Source organism: Nematolebias whitei, chromosome 21, assembly GCF_014905685.2.
Source record: "Nematolebias whitei isolate Nwh7 chromosome 21, NemWhi1, whole genome shotgun sequence".
In the NCBI taxonomy this organism is placed as follows: domain Eukaryota; kingdom Metazoa; phylum Chordata; class Actinopteri; order Cyprinodontiformes; family Rivulidae; genus Nematolebias; species Nematolebias whitei.
Genome location: NC_056518.1, coordinates 17,775,662 through 17,793,972, shown reverse-complemented (window position 1 = coordinate 17,793,972; position 18,311 = coordinate 17,775,662). Strand labels below are relative to the sequence as shown.

Genomic DNA, 18,311 nt, shown 5'->3' with positions numbered 1-18,311 from the left:
CAGAGTAATAGTTAAGATGGATAAGCTGATATAAAACCAGGATGTTAAACTGATCATGTTAATAATTTTGCTGTCCTTACTGGGACTTTGCATTGACTTCCATTCATTTTTCTTTTGGGTACCCTGACCCTTACAAACCTAACCCCTAACCCCAAAACGACACTGCTTCTCTAGGGGCCTGCTTTGGGCCCCATGAAGCAATGGGTCCTCACAATGTAGTATGTGTTGTGCATGATTATGATGATGATTACATGATTATTGCACAATGCCACACACGCAAACAAAAGAGAGAATATTTTCCAACCAGACTGGCATCATGTGATAGTAGTAACACGCCCCCTGGTGGTTCAGGTCCGTCAGACCACCTGGGTTTGGTAACCTTGCTCCGCGTCCTGGAGCATCTCTGAAGGAATGTGAATGTGTTTGAGTGTCCTCCTCTTCCTCCTCCTCCTGCTGATATCTGTTGATGCTGATCTGCGCGCGCCCTCTCGCCTCTTTCCGCTCGGACCTGCGCCATGCTGAGCCCAGAAGACGCTCCGGAGAGCATCCAGCTGGAGCCGCTGAGCAGCGCGCACCTGCCGGGGAGGGCCACGCCGACCCGGGTCCTCACCGAGAGCCCCCCCACAGTGTCAGCCAACGGGCTGTGCGACATAGAGGACCGGATTCTGAGGATCACAGGCTACTACGGCTACAACCCCGGATACTCAAGTCACAGAAGTGAGTGGAAGATGCGACAATAGATCAGTGATGATTTTATTTTTGTTGTTGTTGTTGTTGCAAGAAACCACATTTAGAGACGTTTGTGTGCATGTAAGGAGAGGGGGAAATACAACTTATCAGCAGTGCTTGGAAGAAAAAAAATACTGCACAAATCTTTTATTCTTGCAAATATGATTTATTCAAATTGTGCCATTGCAAATTACTAACTCTGCTAATTGGTTTTTAAAGGGTGGCCATTAGGGAGCAGCTTGATATCAGTTACTGTCACTGTCAGCTGCAGGTTCATCCATCTCTGAGCAGCAGAGAAAGTCATTTTCTCAACATCCGTCCCAAAGTTGATTGTCTGAGCTGCAGCAGTGAAAGCTGCAAACATCCTCTGGTTTGGGAAACACATTATGAAAATAATGCATTCCCTCCTGCAGGGATGGATGTGCACATGTCCAGTTATTTTTCATGAAACATGCATGAAATGCAGCACGACTGCAGCCTTCACTTGTCAATGTGCATCTGATTGGTGGGGCAGTATTCAGAATTTTGCTGACACTGAGACAATGGCAGGGATTGGAGGAGAGAACTGATGGTGCACTTTGCTCAGGAATGATCGTAAGAAAAAGCACACACACATAACTTGCCCTGCTTGGGTTAAATTATTGTCTCAACTTGTGGGATTATAACAAGAGAACATAACCATAGTCACTTTTTAAGAATTGACGCTTTATGTGTTGCATATCTGCTGTGTTACTTATGTTTTTGCACAATTCTTTAACAAAAAGAAGAAAAAAATCTCTTTCAGAATGGTCACTGGTGCTTGAAAGTTTGTGAAGCCTTTATAATTTTCTATATTTCTGCATTAATTTGACCTAAAACATCGTCAGATTTTCACACAAGACCTAAAAATAGCTAAAGTGAACCCAGTTAACCAAATGAGACAAAAATATTATACTCGGTCATTTATTTATTTATTGAGGAAAATGATCCAATATTATATATTTGTGAGTGGTAAAAGTATGTGAACCTTTGCTTTCAGTATCTGGTGTGACACCCCCCCCCCCCACCCCCCGCACAGAAATAACTGCAGCTGAACATTTCCAGTAACTGCTGATCAGTCCTGCACACCAGCTTGGAGGAATTTTAGCCCATTCCTCCAAACAGAACAGCTTCAACTCTGGATGTTGGTGGTTTCCTCACATTAACTGCTGCTTCAGGTCCTTCCACAACATCTGGATTGGATTAAGGTCAGGACTTTGACTTGGCCATTCCAAACCATGAACTTTATTCTTCTTGAACCGTTCTTTGGTAGAACAACTTGTGTGTTTAGGGTCATTGTGTCACTGCATGACCCACCTTCTCTTGAGATTCAGTTCATGGACAGATGTTCTGGCATTTTCCTTTAGAATTCTGATATAATTCAGAATTCATTGTTCCATCAATGATGGCAAGCCGTCCTAGTCTAGATGTGGCAAAACAGACCCAAACCATGATACTACCACCCCCATGTTTCACAGATGGGATAAGTTCTTATGCAGGAATGCAGAGTTTTCCTTTCTCCAAACATAACGCTTTTCATTTAAACCAAAAAGTTTTATTTTGCTCTCAACCATCCTCAAAACATTCTTCCAACTCGTCCTCGTGATCTTTAGGAAACTGCAGACGAGCAGCAATGTTATTTTTGAGAACAGTGACTTTGTGTAGCTTAGACGTTACCCTGGGGTCCTTGGTGACCTCGTTGACTGCATGCCTTACTCTTGGAGTGATATTTGTTGGTCCACCACTCAACAATGGTCTTGAATTTCCTCCATTTGTACACAGTTTGTCTCACTGTAACTCTTTAGAGATGGTTTAATAACCTTTTCCAGCCTGATGAGCATCAACAACACTTTTTCTGAGGTCCTCAGGAATCTCCTTTGTTGCTGCCATGATACACTTCAAACATGTTGTGAAGAGCAGACTTTGATAGATTCTGTTCTTTAGATCAAACAGGGTGCCCACTCATACCTGATCATCATCCCATTGATTGAAAACACCGGACTCTAAATTCACCTTCAAATTAACTGTTAATCCTGCAGGTTCACTACTTTTACTACTCACACATATGTAATATTGGATCATTTTCCTCAATAAATACACGATCAAGTATAATATTTTTGTCTCATTTTTTAAACCGGGTTTTCTCTATCTACTTTTAGGACTTGTGTGAAAATCCGATGATGCTTTAAGTCGTATTTATGCAGAAATATAGAAAATTATAAAGGCTTCAGAAGCGTCCAAGCACCACTGTACTTGTAAAAATATTGTGACTTAGATTCAGATTCACTTCCATCTATATGAACTTGTCACAGAAGAGCTATATTACTCTCAAAATGCTGATCTGTATTAATATTATATTACTATTTTATTAAATCAACAGCTGTTGAGTCACAGACTGGGCTGGTTTGACCAAATATTGGGTTAATAAATTTGACCCAGTGGTTGGATCAGAGATGAACCACGACTGTCTGACATTTTGAGTCTGAATGACTCGGTCCAAACATGATCCAGTCCTGAGTTACAAGTTGTGTTGCTGTTTTTAGTGTCACTTTGAGCCTGAAAACCTGTCTCAAGTCTCATTTAGCTCAGAACAGATCCATCCATTCATCGCAGCCTTTCCTCAATGTATCTTTAGAGAGAAGCCGACGAAGACAAAATAAGCATTAACTCCTGTTTATCAGGAGTGTCATTTCCAGTAGATTAGCCATGAATGCAATCCCACTTTTCATTTGAGAATACATCTTCTCAACCAGGTTAATCTATTCAAGCAGCACCTGATTAATGAGGACGGTTCCAGCTTTAAATTGGAAACAGACCGAACAGTTCAAAGAAGCTCCAAACAATTTTCACAACAAAACAAAGGGAACACAAATGTGCTAAATGAATGAAAAAAGAGCTGTCTGTTCTCATCAATACCAGCTTCTTTTGGTGATTAAATTATTGGACAAACGGTGGGGATGGCGTGTTTTTTTCCTCGCAACTGGTCGTTTGAGCTCATATATGCAGGTTTTCATCCTAAACATATATTCCTGAGAAATAGTCACTTTATGAGACAAAGCCTCGTTACGTACAATTTTTATTTACACATCTCTCAGCTCGGTGAGTGTCATTTTCCATTAGACACAAAAGGCACATAAACTGAACAGAAGGCTAATCCCGCCTGCCAATGGAATAGTAATATATTTATTATCGTCTTTTTGCCAGTTTGGTAACGTTGCCACCTGCCATCTATATTGGGAGAAGATGCCTCTGAGGGGGATTTTGGACTATTCAATCAAGTCATAATGACTTTTTCTGTGGCGACACTTAAGCATGAGTAAGAAAGTGCAATTCTGAGCAAGCAGGGTGCAACTTTTTCTGCTGTATCACTTGATATTGACTGTAGCAATGACAATATGCAGAAAAGTTCTAATGAAACTGTAATTCCTTTAGGTGTCTAAATCCGTTTCAGACATTATTGTAATTTGCCATAAAGTCTTGTATAAAGAAGCTCATTTTAAAAGTGTGTCTGGTGCTTGCACGCACCCCGCTGGGTAAATATACAGAGCAGGAGAATGACAGGTACTTAGTTCCTGCTCACCTAACACTGGGTCGGTGCTCACTGCCTGGCATCACAGCACGACAACTCCACATCTAAAGAGAAATATGTACAATGGACAGGAAAGGCAAACTTTTATGTTTAATGAGTACTTTTGTTCATAAAGAAAGTCTAGAGTCAAGCTGGTCATTTAAGCTGCAAAACTGAAAAGTTTCTGTTTCTTTTGCAAATGAGCCTTTCTGAAATGCTCTCTACTTATTTTTGAACTGTCCTGATCCCAAGCCTGCTCACTCTGAGCTATTTATAACCAGCCCAACGAATGGGATATGAGTTTTGCCTGAATAGCTCCTAGGCTGCTGTTGGTCTTACGTGCTGAGGCTGAGCGGCACAACCTGCAAGTAATGGATGCAGGTTTTCTCCACAGCAGTCACTAAACCATCTGCCTGAGCTGATACCACAGTAGAACTGGTCAGATGGTCTCATGGTGGGATTTCACTTCTTTGACTTGCGCCCAGTAAGTGTGCCCTGCAAACAACTTGCTGTAATAAAATATATGTATGAAGGAACATGATTTGTGTATAATTCCTAATGGCCTTTGCTTTGCCATGAATAGAATATATTTCTGAAGAGTTACACTGCCCTCTTGTGGTTAACTGATCTAACAGCAAAAACAAACTTTTTTTTTTAATCCACCAATGACAAATCATAAAGAAATGTCATGTCTGAGGTTGACATTTCTGCAGCATTTTCTCGTGTAAACCCCAACATGAAGGCAAGAATGTCCTCGTTTCTAAAGCTGCATGCCACAAATGTGTAAAATATGTAAAGTTAGTCATGGGATGGGTAATGGTGTGTGCTAATTATTTAAAACGGGAGGAAACATCAGTATTTCTTGCAATTCATGGTGTCATTATGTTTGGTTTGTATTTTCAAGAATGAACTTTTCTGAAAACTTCAGACCCAACTGCAGACTTTTTCTCCTAAAAATGAGTTAGACCTAAAAGTTCAGTGCAATTGACTTAAATCTATTTCTGTGTATTTATCATCAAGTCAAGTCACGTCAAGTACCATATATTTATTGTCATTCTCATCACATGTTGTACATGAGGTTGAACGAAATTATCTACACAGGGTCCCAGTTACATCCAACAATAGCAAAAACATAAAGTCTAAAGAAGAAACAGTATAAAGGATCTAAGATATATGCTAAATACTAATAACGCAAAACAATATGGCAAACAACAGCAGCCCGAACATGAGTTTGTGGTGAGCAGATGGTTATGAATGAATACAGCAGCATGAGATCAGCAGCATGGATAATCAGCAGCACAGATAAGTCACATTCATATCACCAAATAAAGTGACATTACAGTTATTTTTTCTCCTATTATGTGCATAAGCTTGAAAAAAATGACAGATGTGCTTATGAAGTACCTGTAGATTTTGTGTTTGTGCAAGTGATTGCTGCTTTTACTCTTAGCTGGTAATAAATGCAAAATTAAAAAAAAAAATACTAAATAGGAGCATATGTGGTTTAAACAGATACTAAAGGAAAGGAATGACTCAAATAATACATAAGAATAATTTACATCCTTTAATTTATTTTCTTTACGCTCTTGTTCCTATTCAGAGTCACTGGGAGCTCATGTCTCCAGCAGTAAAGCAGCTCACTAGAGAATTGGATCATGTTAAAATATTTATTATAATTTTTATGTTTTTTTGGACAAAAATATGCTCTAAATGCAAACTGAAATGCAATCAAGCCGCAATTTCGATCCTATTGTTTTATAATAGTATTGATGGGCAAATTATACAGTGTTCTTCCTGAAGCAGTGATTCATAACACTGTGTCAGAGCTTGTATCGAAACACCACTGTCATGAAGCATCAGATGTCATTGCTGCTTCATTTGACTTTTTATTGCCTCAGAAAATTTCAATGTGTTCTTCTGAGCCAATCACAGTTTTACAGATATGAATGGTTTGCTGCTACACAAGCTATTTAAAATACATCATTATTCTTCAAAAAATGTTGGATTGTGAAGAGATAGAATTGTGTAAAGTTAATCGGTGTAGTTTGGCTTCCTCTTCTTATGGTTTTCCCTTCTTCAAGGGTCTCCACAGCGAGTCATCCTCCTCCATCTCACTCTGTCCTCTGCATCCTCTGCCCTCACTCCAACTACCTCCATGTCCTCTCTAACTGCATCCATATATCTCCTCTTTGTCTTTTTCCTGGCAGATGCATTTTAACATCCTTCTACCAATATACCCACTGTCCCTCCTCTGGACATGTCCAAACCATCTCAGTCTGGCCTCTCTAACTTTATCTCCCAGTTGTTCAACCTGTGCTGTACCTCTGATGATCTCATTCCTAATTTAATCCATCCTTGTCACTCCTAAGGAGAACCTCAGCATCTTCATTTTTGCCACTTCCAGTTCTTTCTCCTGACAAAATCACCTGCTGCAAATCACTCCTGAAACTTTTCTCCATCCACTACATCTTGCACGGACAACCCCCCCCCCCCACCCACCCCCACCCCACCCCTCTTCACTGCATTCCCTATTTTTCTAGACAGTTGACCTCATGTACTTGAAGTCCTGCACCTTTGTGACCTCTGCTCCGTGTCGCCTCACTGTTCCACCAGCCTCCTTCTCATTCACACATGTACTCTGTCTTACTATGGCTGACTTTCATTCCTCTTTTAAGTGCATACCTCCACCTCTCCAAGTTCTCTTCCACCTGTTCCCTGTTCTCACCACAGATCATGTCATCTTCAAACATCATAGTCCACGGGGATTCCTGCCTGACCTCATCTGTTAGTCGATCCATCAACAGAGTAAACAAGAAGGGGCTCAGAGCCGATCCTTGATGCATTCCCACCTCCACCTTGAAGCTATCTGTCACTCCTACAGCACATCTCTCCACTGTCCTAATGTCCTCATACATGTCCTGCAGTCTAACAAACTTCTCTGCCACTCCAGATTTCTTCATGCAATACCACACCTCCTCCCTCGGCACTCTGTCAAATGTTTGTTCCAAATCCACAAAGACACAATGGAGTTCTTTCTGACCCTCTCTGTACTTCTCCATCAGCATCCTCAAAACAAAGATGGTGTCTGTGGTGCTCTTTCTAGACATGGAACCATCCTGCTGCTCATAGATAGTCACCTCTCTCCCAGCTCTTCACTGTGTGGCTCTTCAACTTAATTCCCCTCGAGTTGCTACAACTCTGTACATCACCCTTGTTCCTAAAAATGGGCACCAGCACACTTCTTCTCCATTCCTGAGGCATTTTCTTACCCTAAAATATGTCATTGAATATTTGAGTCAAAAATCTCACTGTCATCTCTTCAAGACATGGCCAAACTCCACTGATATGTCATCAGGTCCTACTGCCTTCACCTTTTTAATTTTTTTCAGAGCTTTCGGGACTTCACCCTCACTAATCTTTCTCATTTCCTGGCATTTCCTGGTCCACAGTTTTTATGATTTCTCCTGAGTACTGCTTCTATCTTCCCATCACACTCTCCTCACTTGTTAGAACACTACCATTCCTATCTCTAACAAGCCTAACCTGCTGCACATCCTTTCCAGCCTGATCTCTCTGTCTCGCCAATGGGTACAAGTCCTTCTGCTTTCCTTAGCTACTTCCCTCTTTGCTCTACATTGCATCTCCTTATATTCCTGTCTCCTCTCTTCAGTCCTCTCACTGTCATATTTCTTCTTGGTTAATCTCTTTCTTTGAATAGCTTCCTGCACTTCACTATTCCACCACCAGGTTTCCTTATAATCTATGCTCTGTTCAGATGACACACCAAGTACCTTCCTACCTGTCTCTCTAATTACTTTTGCTGTTGTAGTCCAGTCATCCGGAAGCTCTTTCTTACACCCAGAGCATTTAACAGCTCCTCTCTGAATTTCTCACATTCTTCCTTCTTCATCTTCCACTATTTGGTCTTCTTCTCTGATTTTACTCTTTTTCTCTTCTTCACAACAACAGTCATTCTCCACACAACCATCTGATGCTGTCTGGCCACACTCTCCCCTGCCTCAGCCTTACAGTCTCCAATCTCCCTCAAGTTTCCTCTTCTACCCAGAATGTGGTCGACCTACGTACTCCTTCCTCCACTCTTATAGGTCACTATGTTCCTCCCTCTTTTGGAAACAAGTGTTGACAACAGCCATTTCCATTCTCTTGGCAAAATCCACCACCATCTGTCCTTCCTGGTTTCTTTCCTTGACACTAAACTTACCCATCACTTTCTCTTCTCCTCTGTTTCCAGCCAGGTCTGCTCCGATCACCACTCTCTCCTCCCTGGGAATACTCTCTATCACTTCATCCAGATCCTTCCAAAATTTATCTTTCTTTCACCAGTCATTTAATCATTATTTTGTACAAATTACAATTGACCACTCTTTTATAAACTTTTATTTGCTGACAACAAGGGACTGTAACACTGTCAGTGCTTCAGTTGTGCTCATGACTTTGCTTTGTCTTCAGTCGTCCACCAGATGTCTTCATCATTGAGGCTTTGAAACTTTTTGGCACAACTGTGAGATAAGCTTCAGTGCTTCATGAAGCTTCAAATGCCCAACACTAAATAACAGCCAAAACAAACAAAAAATAGTATAAAAGGAAATAAACTTTATTAAAAACTACAACTATTTAAATAATTAATTTAAATAATTTAGATCAGGAGGAGGTTTCCCCAGAGTTAGGACTGGGAGGCACAAGGAAACACACAGTTTAAGTTCTCTTATCTTATATAAGGGTTGTAGAGCGGTTGGTAGTATAATGTTCCAGCAGAGAAGAACTGATCTAAAGGTCCTTAAGTACACCAGAAGCTTGTCAGCCAGGATCAGGACCAGGTGTGGTGGTATGGCTCTGCCCTGCCACTCAGAGGCTGCAAGGAAGTGGTTAGAGAAACCACTGGAATCCAGTTTCATTCAGCACTGGGTGTCCTCATCCGCCAGTGCTCTAAGTTGGTGGTAGAGCGAGGCACTTTAAATGAAAACACACCTGACAGCCAGGAATATATTCAGGGTTTTCCAGTCCTCGTGTCAGCTAAAATCAGTGTCTCTGTTCTCTGCTGCCAGAGGTGCGATGAGCAACAGAGAGGTGCTAAAGACAAAGAGCCTTCTAAAAAACTGGAGACATTTGGTTCATCTAAATGACAAAAACGAGCCTGAATGGGTCGAGTGCATCTGTGTGTGCCGGAGAACAGCTGTTGCTATGGAGGTGAAGAGCGGGGGTTCTGCACTTTATTGTTTGATTTGTAATGTATGCAGAATATTTTGATATTTAGAGTCCGCTCAGTTTTTATTTAACAAGTAATAATCATGTGTTACAGGTGGCTGCATTTTTTTTATTTATATAAACCATTTTAGAGAACGTCTGCTTAACTTTGCAGGTTTTCCTTTTGGGCTGCAAGTTTGTGCTTCTTGTTTTAATATTGGAGATTAAACCGTGGCCTCCTGTGGTGCCTGTACTCCAGGTATTTCTTTTAATCTGATTAGCAGAACGTGCTGACTGGCTCGTTTCTCTGCCTCCTCCTTGTCTTCAGTACTTGTTGGCTCCTCTCCTCACTGGATTCTTACATCTGGCTTTCTTCCTGCTTGATTCTCATCATGCAACTTTTTTATTATTTTTTTTTATATTTGTATTCTGCAACCAACAAAATTAATATGAATTATGCTTAATGACAGAAGATCCCCCCCAGTCTTAAATACTTTATTTAAACACATCTTGTTTCTCTAAAATTGCCTCTTTTATTATAAGAGCCAGCCAAACAACGTTGCTGTTTTTGTTCTCGTACAAAACATAAAATAAAAATTAAAAAAGCTCAGATCTTTTTCTGCAGTTTTGGCAGAACTTCGGCTGATGAGCTCTGGTAGAAAAAGATACCAGGTTGAGGTTAGGTTCAGGTTAAGTGTGATGATGGAAATCTGCTAGAAGTCATTCTTTCCTTGCTGTGTTGCTTGCTTGACTGTTTTCTGTGTTAGCATTTAGCAAAATAATAATTCTATTATTGCTCGCATGACCGCTTGTGTCTGACTGCAAACACTTTGCTCTGACATGCTGTTGAACTAAAGGCCCAAACTATATTTTGCTCCGTTACATCTTTAAGTCGATAAACTGTGGTTGGGGATCGAATGACTGGAGGGCTTTCCTTGAAATGGAAACGTTGAACTCACATGGCTTTTCTGAACACCACCAAGCTTCTGATGGGAGGCTTTCTCTGGAATGAAGACACTGACTAAATGAGCAGCCTCACATGCCTTACTGAAACTGAATGTTTCAGAAATCTTGTAAGCCAAAGCTCTCTCTAAGTTAAAATATTAAATGTGTTTGCACAGTCTGTGTTTTTTTCCTCATAGCTCAACTGACTGATGTACTGTGGTGGTGGTGGAGGCAGCTCTCTGCAAATCTCTCAAGGAGTAGTCGAGAGCCAGAGACGAGCAGAGAAAAGCCAGAGAGACAGAAGACAAGAGTGCAGGAAAAAAAAAAAAGAGGGGAGCCTGGTCAGGTTAGAGGAGGAGAGGATGGGGCCACAGTTAATGCAGCATAATCAGCCGGCGCTGCTTGGTTACCTTCCAAACAAAGCTGCTGATTTGTGGACGCAAAAGAAGAGGAGGGGAAAAGAAAGAGAGACAGCGAGACAAGAGAGGATGGAAAGAGATGAGAGGAGTGATTGCACAACGCCACACACACACACTTGAAGCTCAGTCTCCCTTGGAGACAGTGGTAATACTGGATTGGGACATCTCAGTGCAACTGTGGAGTCTCCACTTGGCTGAACTTCCACTGAGCTGTGACACCATCCAGACAGAGGGAGGGCACCAGTGAGACAGAGGGGAGCAGAAAGTCTGGAGCGAAGTGCTGCGATGAGGAGCTGAGCTACAGCGAGAGAGGGACTATCGAGAGCAAGAAGGAGAAGAAGAAGGAGAAGCGGGGGGGTGAGGAGTCTGAGGATGCGCTACAGCAGGAGGCGCAGCTGAGAGTGCAGCTGAAGCAGCCTGGGCTCACATCAACAAGCATACACTTTCCATAGGAGGACAGTGTGTGTGTGTGTGTCCAGAGTATGAAGAAGCATTCAGCACGAGTGGCTCCCCTCAGCTCATACAGCACTCAGGTCCTGACCTGCCCCAACTCTGAAGGTAACAACCAGAGAGACCTTACACCATTTAGATGTTGCACTCTGAGTATTGCTAGAACTACGTCAGGTGGGCTGATGAAAGCTACAAACTTTATTAATGGGATCCCATGGTTTGGAATAAGACATCACATGCACAGCATGCCAAGTGTGCACTGCATTTATTTGGAATCAAGCTACGGTAACTAAAAAATACACATGGCTGTATTTATTGTGCATTTGCATTTATGCTTAAAAAGCTAAATATGGCTGCATGGTGGTACAAGTTTTGGCTGAAATGTGAACAAAAAGGTAAAGTCACCTGTTTTTCAATAGTCTCACAGAACTCTACCTCACCTTCAACTTTTGTAGCGATAAGAGAACTCTTATCAACTTTCCACCATCGTCACATCCACGGCACAGCTTTCAACCTAATTTGGATAAAGACTCAAAGCATGTGAGCCGTAGTGCGAGCGACTAATGCTGCAGACATTACTGTGAGCTTCTTATTGGATTCAGCGGGGCATCATCAATCAGTGCTGCTGGCGTGCGGCGTTAGCGGTGGGGATAAGACGCCGAGTGGATTGAAATGTGAGTTTCCAGCAGCCTGCTGTGCCACGCAGATTTGATAAACCCTTTAAACAAGAGCAAGCGAATGATCATAGGCAAACAGAGTTGACACAACCAAATTTTTAATTTTCTATCTTATGGACAACTTAAGTTTTATTTTATTTATTTATTTTTACTTGTTCTAGTTGTTTTTGTCTTTGTGCAAAATCAAGATTTTAGGTTTTTGAAAACTGGAAATAGTCTAAAAAGTTTGGTATTTACTCATAACTTTATGTAATTATGTTTTAAAAATGGAATTTATTGTACTTTTAAAGGCCAAAGAAAACAAATCTAACCAAAGTATAGTTTTGTTCATGAGAGAATGCTGAGTTTTAAAAATGTTTGTGTTTTACCTCAACAGAAAAGCCTGAATCCACTTCTGAAATATTGCACTGTAAAAAGAAATGATCATGTTGGGTTAAACCCCCCCCCACTAAAATAGACATACAGCAAAATGTTAAAAGAGGCCCTCCTGCAGAAACATCAGTTTTAGCTAGCATGCTAATTAAGCTTAATGTAATTAGATCAAACCCCTGAATCATCTTGCAGAAACTCAACTGCATTTGTGTTTAAATGTTCTGTTTTCACCACATATTGCGGTGAAACTAAACCTGAGTTTCAGAGTTTTCTGAAAGCACAATTACTGGCTGAACTAGACATGAGAAAAAAAAAATCTATCAATGGAAACTAATTTACATTTTGCATTTTTTTGTATAACTCTGCTATAAAAAAAATCAGTTGTAGAGTTTTGACAGACCACAATGTGCAAGTTTGAGGCTTACAATTTTTTTTGTTTGTTTCATCTTTGCACAAACTCTGTTTCTTTCCAGTACTTTTTACACCAACATGATTATTTGAAAGATATAAACACTTTTCAGATGTTGTCATTGTTCAAATGTCTTCATTTATTCCATAAAGGAGTGATTAAAAACGTGTTTCCTTTGTGCTATTCTCATCTCAGGGTGTCATTTAAAACTGTAAACAATCTTTAGCAAGGCATAATTAAAACCATTTATTTACAGCACAACAATATTATGATATGACATTTTAGTTTCAAAACTACTTCCTGCAATTTTGCTTGTTTATATTTGTATGGAATTATATTTTTTCCTTTCTGGAAAAGCATCTGAGTACTTTGTCCACAAATCCATCTGTGACTTTAAAACCCCATGTATTGATTGTGTTATTTTGTGCCAGCAAAGATCCAATGAATTCATTGAAGCTATAGCAAGTTTGGCAAGATTTCAGGGGACTTTATAAAATAGGCTTCTCACTTGAGATGAATGATTTGATGGCATTGCATAAAGCAGAGTAAACTGGGTAAAATAAATGGTTTACAAAATTTCTGCAAAGTTGTTCCTAAATTTTCTGTCTAACATACACCGTTACATGTTTCTTTAGATGACAAAAGGCTTGTAACCATGACATACTTTCATGCCACATGTTCCATTACTGAACGTTTTGCTCAGGTCTCTGTAGATTAAAGTATTTACAGTGATTGCAATGATGAGAATCTGAGATATTCCACAAGTGAGAGGAAGTACAGGTTTCAGTGTCTGCAGACCAGTAGTGGAAATGGTAGAACGTCGTGAGCTGAGCTTGCAAAGAAAGAGCAGGCAGCAAGCCGTGAGCGCGACATCGTTTATTCCTGCTCTGGTGTAAATTGATCAGATGTTTAAAAAAAAAAAAAAAAAAACTCAGAGCCAAAAGCTGAATTTTCTTCGGAAATGCTTGTAGACACAGCACTTCGAGTTTTCCACAACAGGGCCAGAAACTGCTCACTCCGTCAATCAATTTGGGCTGAAGGCCAGATCTGCATCTCGGATGCAAGATTAAAGTAATGCCTCCATTTGTTTATCAGTCTATGAGTGAGCAGCGAGGCTGGTGTGACTTTCTTGTGGAATGTCATGTGGTTAGATTTACCCAAGTTTGTTGACATCAAGTTTCTGACTACGATGAGTGGACGTGCTACATCACCAGGCGGCTCAGCCATTTCTGACAAAATGAATACATTTTGAACATTCCTCATCCATGATGGGGCTACAGTAAGGCATACAAACTGGGGTGATCTCGAACTGGTCAATCTCCTTCTTTTGGCTTTTCCCTCTTCAGGAGACTCCACAGTGAGTCACCCTCCTCCATCTCACTCTATCCTCTGCATCCTCTGTCCTCACTCCAACTACCTCCATGTCCTCTCTAACTGCATCCGGATATCTCGTCTTTGTCTTTTTCCTGGCAGCTGCATTTCTAACATCCTTCTACCAATATACCCACTGTCCCTCCTCTGGACATGTCCAAACCATCTCTGTCTGGCCTCTCTAACTTTATCTCCCAGTTGTTCAACCTGTGCTGTACCTCTGATGATCTCATTCCTGATCTTATCCATCCTTGTCACTCCTAAGGAGAACCTCAACATCTTCATTTCTTCTACTTCCAGTTCTTTCTCCTGTCTTTTTGCCAGTACCACTGTCTTAAGACCATACAACATAGCTGGTCCCACTACTCTCTTCCTTGTAACCTCACTGTTCCACCGGCCTCCCTCTCATTCACACACATGTACTTTCTTACTACGTCTGACGTTCATTCCTCTTCTTTCAAGTGCATACCTCCACCTCTCCAAGTTCTCTTCCACCTGTTCCCTGTTCTCACCACAGATCACAATATCATCAGCAAACATCATAGTCCACAGGGATTCCTGCCTGACCTCATCTGTTAGTCTGTCCATCTCCAGAACAAACAGAAAGGGGCTCAGAACCGATCCTAGATGCAAGTGATCTGTGTGATCAATAAATGTCAGATGTGGGATTTGATTTGACGGGATTCCACACAGGATGTTTTATCATGGGCAGTGATAGTTTAAAGACAGAAAAACTTAATACATTCTGCTTTCGTTGATTTACTTATTGTTTCCTCTTACTTCTTCAGGAGAGGATGGTTCAGAGTCTCGTGCAGAGACGCCAGGCAGTGAGACCAGCAGCGAGAGTCAATCCTTACAGACTTGCACCAACATGGCTCTAAAGGTGCTGGGTGGTCTTCTGATGGTGCTGTGCATTTCCTCCTCCTGGGTGGGTACCACTCAGGCGGTGAAGCTGACCTTCCAGTCATTTTCCTGTCCCTTCTTCATCTCCTGGTTCAGCAGTAACTGGAACATCCTCTTCTTCCCCATCTACTACTCAACGCATGTTTTTACCACACGGGAGAAGCAGACCCCCATACAGAAATTCAGGTAAACCTAAAAAAAAAACTTTCAGTTTAAAGCGGTAGAGTGGAATCTGTCCAGTTGGACGCATATTACAGTAAATGTTTGTCTAACAGGGAGTGCAGCAAACTCTTTGGGGAGGACGGGATGACTCTCAAGCTTTTCGTAAAAAGGACAGCACCCTTCTCAATCCTGTGGACACTGACCAACTACCTGTATCTCTTAGCCTTGAAGAAACTGACCGCCACTGATGTCTCTGCCCTCTACTGCTGCCACAAAGCCTTTGTCTTTCTCCTGTCGTGGATCGTCCTCAAAGATCGCTTCATGGGTGTTCGGGTTTGTAGGGGATAGAAATAACCGTTTGCGATAAATTAACGTATGTGTGTCTGTTAGCTCTGATTGCTCTGAATCTTTTCCACCAGATCGTTGCAGCCATCATGGCCATCACAGGTATCGTCATGATGGCCTACGCTGATGGTTTCCATGGTGATTCTTTTGTGGGTGTGGCACTGGCTGTGGGCTCCGCCTCTACTTCAGCTCTTTACAAGGTCAGACAGCCGAAGAAACATCGGGCTGAACTTTTATGGCTGTTTTTACTGAGAAAGAACGTTTGCTATGAGTTTCTTGTTTTATCACCTGCTAGGTGCTGTTCAAGATGTTCCTTGGCAGCGCCAACCTGGGAGAAGTAGCTCATTTTCTGTCCACAATGGGCTTCTTCAACCTTGTCTTCATCTCCTGTGTGCCCCTCATCCTCAACTTCACCAAAGTAGAGCACCTGGGGCCCCTGTCGTCAATGCCCTGGGGCTATCTGTGCGGACTGGCAGGACTGTGGCTGGGTGAGAATGCATATTCATCGTAATTATGATATTTCTTAAATGAGGATGACTCCGCTTCTATCGCATCAAATTTTAGATCAATATCTGTAAAAATTGACTGAGTTATGTCCATTTTTGTGTTGCTAATGTTGGCTATGTCAGCCATCTTGAATTGGATTGCCCCCCAAAATTACCAAGTTTTAGATTTACATATATTGAATATTTTCTGAAAGTTTCATTTATATCAATCCTGTGGTTCATCAAATATTTTGCTAACAGACAAACATCTTTCACTCCAACGGTTATTGCTAAAGTTTTAAACAAATATATCACTCAATGAGAAGCACTTTAAGTAAGTGTTGCAAATAATTCTCAGGTAAGACAAACACCACGTTTTAGCTCGATATCTGTAAAATTGACTGCGTATTAGCCATTTGTGTGTTTCCTAAGTTTAGTGGGCTGTGGTAGCCATTTTGAATTAGGTTGTCTCTAAAAGTTAATCAGTTGTAGACATTTATCCAATGGTTATTTCCTGAAAGTTTAACTTAAATGTATCCAGTGGTTCATGAGATGTTCAGCTAACAGACAGAGTTGAATCCTATTAGATAAAATTACTAAACTTTAAACACTGATCTTGGCCAATCTTTTAGCACTCAGAATATGCGTTGAGGATCAGTCTCAGCTACCACCAAACCAAATGTAAGGCTAATATTTGAGTTATTGCCTTTTTTTTTTTTTTTAGCTGTTTGCTCTGGTAGCCAGTCTGAATTGACGTTACTTTAACATGTATTAAATTATAAATGTGCATCTATCTGTGCAACATGTCAAGGAAAGCCCCAAAAACAACTTATTGGTTTGACCACCTTATTATTTTTAAATATAAACTCATTCTTGCTCCTCAACCTTCTTATGTTTTACAGTGTTTAACATCCTGGTCCATGTGGGAGTGGTGCTGACTTACCCCATCCTCATTTCTATAGGGACACTGCTCAGTGTGCCAGGGAATGCAGGTAGTTTGTTTATTTTTTTTAACTTACCTCTGCGTCAATTAGCATCCTTTAATTAGACTTTATTGTTATGAAACAGCATCAAATGGCCACACAGATTGGAGTGTTTGTATTGTTGGGTCAGCACTTAGGGTAACTAAAGCAAAGCGATTACACAGCAAGTCTGCCTCTCTCGTCCTGGAAATCCAATCATCTGTGGGCTGCAACAGACCCTGCAACTTTTATCCCACTAAGGGAGGATCAGGTTGCCACGGCGACAGTAAATGCCTGCAAAGTTCTTTCCTTTAGGCTGGAGTGTAAGGTCAGTGGGTTACAACACGTCCTAGAGCTTCTGACCACAGAGACAGTGAGGATAAAGTGCTGATTATAAGCTGCTCCTTAGCTGCAGCATCCTGAGGTTTATGGCACTTTATATAATTAATCCTAATGTTTGTGTCTCTTCTTGGCGCTGCGTAGCCGTGGATGTGCTGAAACACGAGGTGATCTTCAGCGTGGTGCGGCTGGCGGCCACTTGCATCATCTGCCTGGGGTTCCTGCTCCTGCTGCTGCCGGAGGAGTGGGACTCGGTCACGCTGCAGTTCCTCGCCAACATTGCGGACAAGAAGCCAGAGGAGCATGGAGAAGAACTGACCGAGTCCAGCGGCAACACCCGAAGCCGCAGTCGAGCAAATGGCACTGCCTCCATTCCCTTAGGGTGACACGACCGACTCCTTCCATAAACCACCGTCGGCACATCTTCAAACTCTGTTGACTTCCTTCCTGAAGGTGCAGCAGGATGCTCAGCTCACATGGACGCCGAAAATCAGGGAGACAGGAAGCACCGACTTGAAATGTACTTTTGACCTCTGTCACTTCACAACAGGAGGAGGAAATGAGAACACTTTCATCTGATGTCCCGCACGCACAAAAACAAGAGCTGACTGGCTTCTCCCGACATCTGTGGACTGTATTCTGTGAATATAAATGATAGCAGAGCCAGTATGGCTCGGTTTATTTATATTATTCAATAAGATTTTAAATTTTATGTTTTACTGAAGTGTATTGCTGACAAAAATGATAGCTATGCTTGATGTACATGCTGTTTTGGTTTTTATAATAAAAGACAAAGAAACCTTCACATCATGTAGTCAAAGGAAGACTGTATGTGGCCAAAACTAACATTTTGTAGTATTTGTGTTAGAAATATCTAAACTATATCTAAAGAAGATACCGAGAAGGCTTAAAGTATATATATATATATATATATATATATATATATAATGAC

The 18,311-nt window shown here is 41.3% G+C and overlaps 1 protein-coding gene across 1 annotated transcript; it reads left to right on the top strand.

Moving 5' to 3' along the window:
* The first annotated feature begins 515 nt into the window (after positions 1–515).
* On the top strand, positions 516–17,765 carry slc35f4 (solute carrier family 35 member F4). The gene is made up of 7 exons (XM_037694546.1): positions 516–717; positions 14,952–15,252; positions 15,342–15,561; positions 15,648–15,773; positions 15,869–16,061; positions 16,961–17,050; positions 17,504–17,765. The coding sequence occupies exons 1-7, from the start codon at positions 516–518 to the stop codon at positions 17,743–17,745; spliced, it is 1,374 nt and encodes a 457-aa protein (XP_037550474.1). The 3' UTR covers positions 17,746–17,765.
* Positions 17,766–18,311: the final 546 nt, after the last annotated feature.

What these genes read in the sequence shown, in the direction of transcription:
- slc35f4 (XM_037694546.1), top strand. Translation starts at nt 516, where the DNA reads ATGCTGAGCCCAGAAGACGCTCCGGAGAGCATCCAGCTGGAGCCGCTG. An exon ending in CGGATACTCAAGTCACAGAA is followed by an intron (nt 718 to 14,951) that starts GTGAGTGGAAGA and finishes TTACTTCTTCAG; the next exon opens with GAGAGGATGGTTCAGAGTCT. An exon ending in ATCGCTTCATGGGTGTTCGG is followed by an intron (nt 15,562 to 15,647) that starts GTTTGTAGGGGA and finishes CTTTTCCACCAG; the next exon opens with ATCGTTGCAGCCATCATGGC.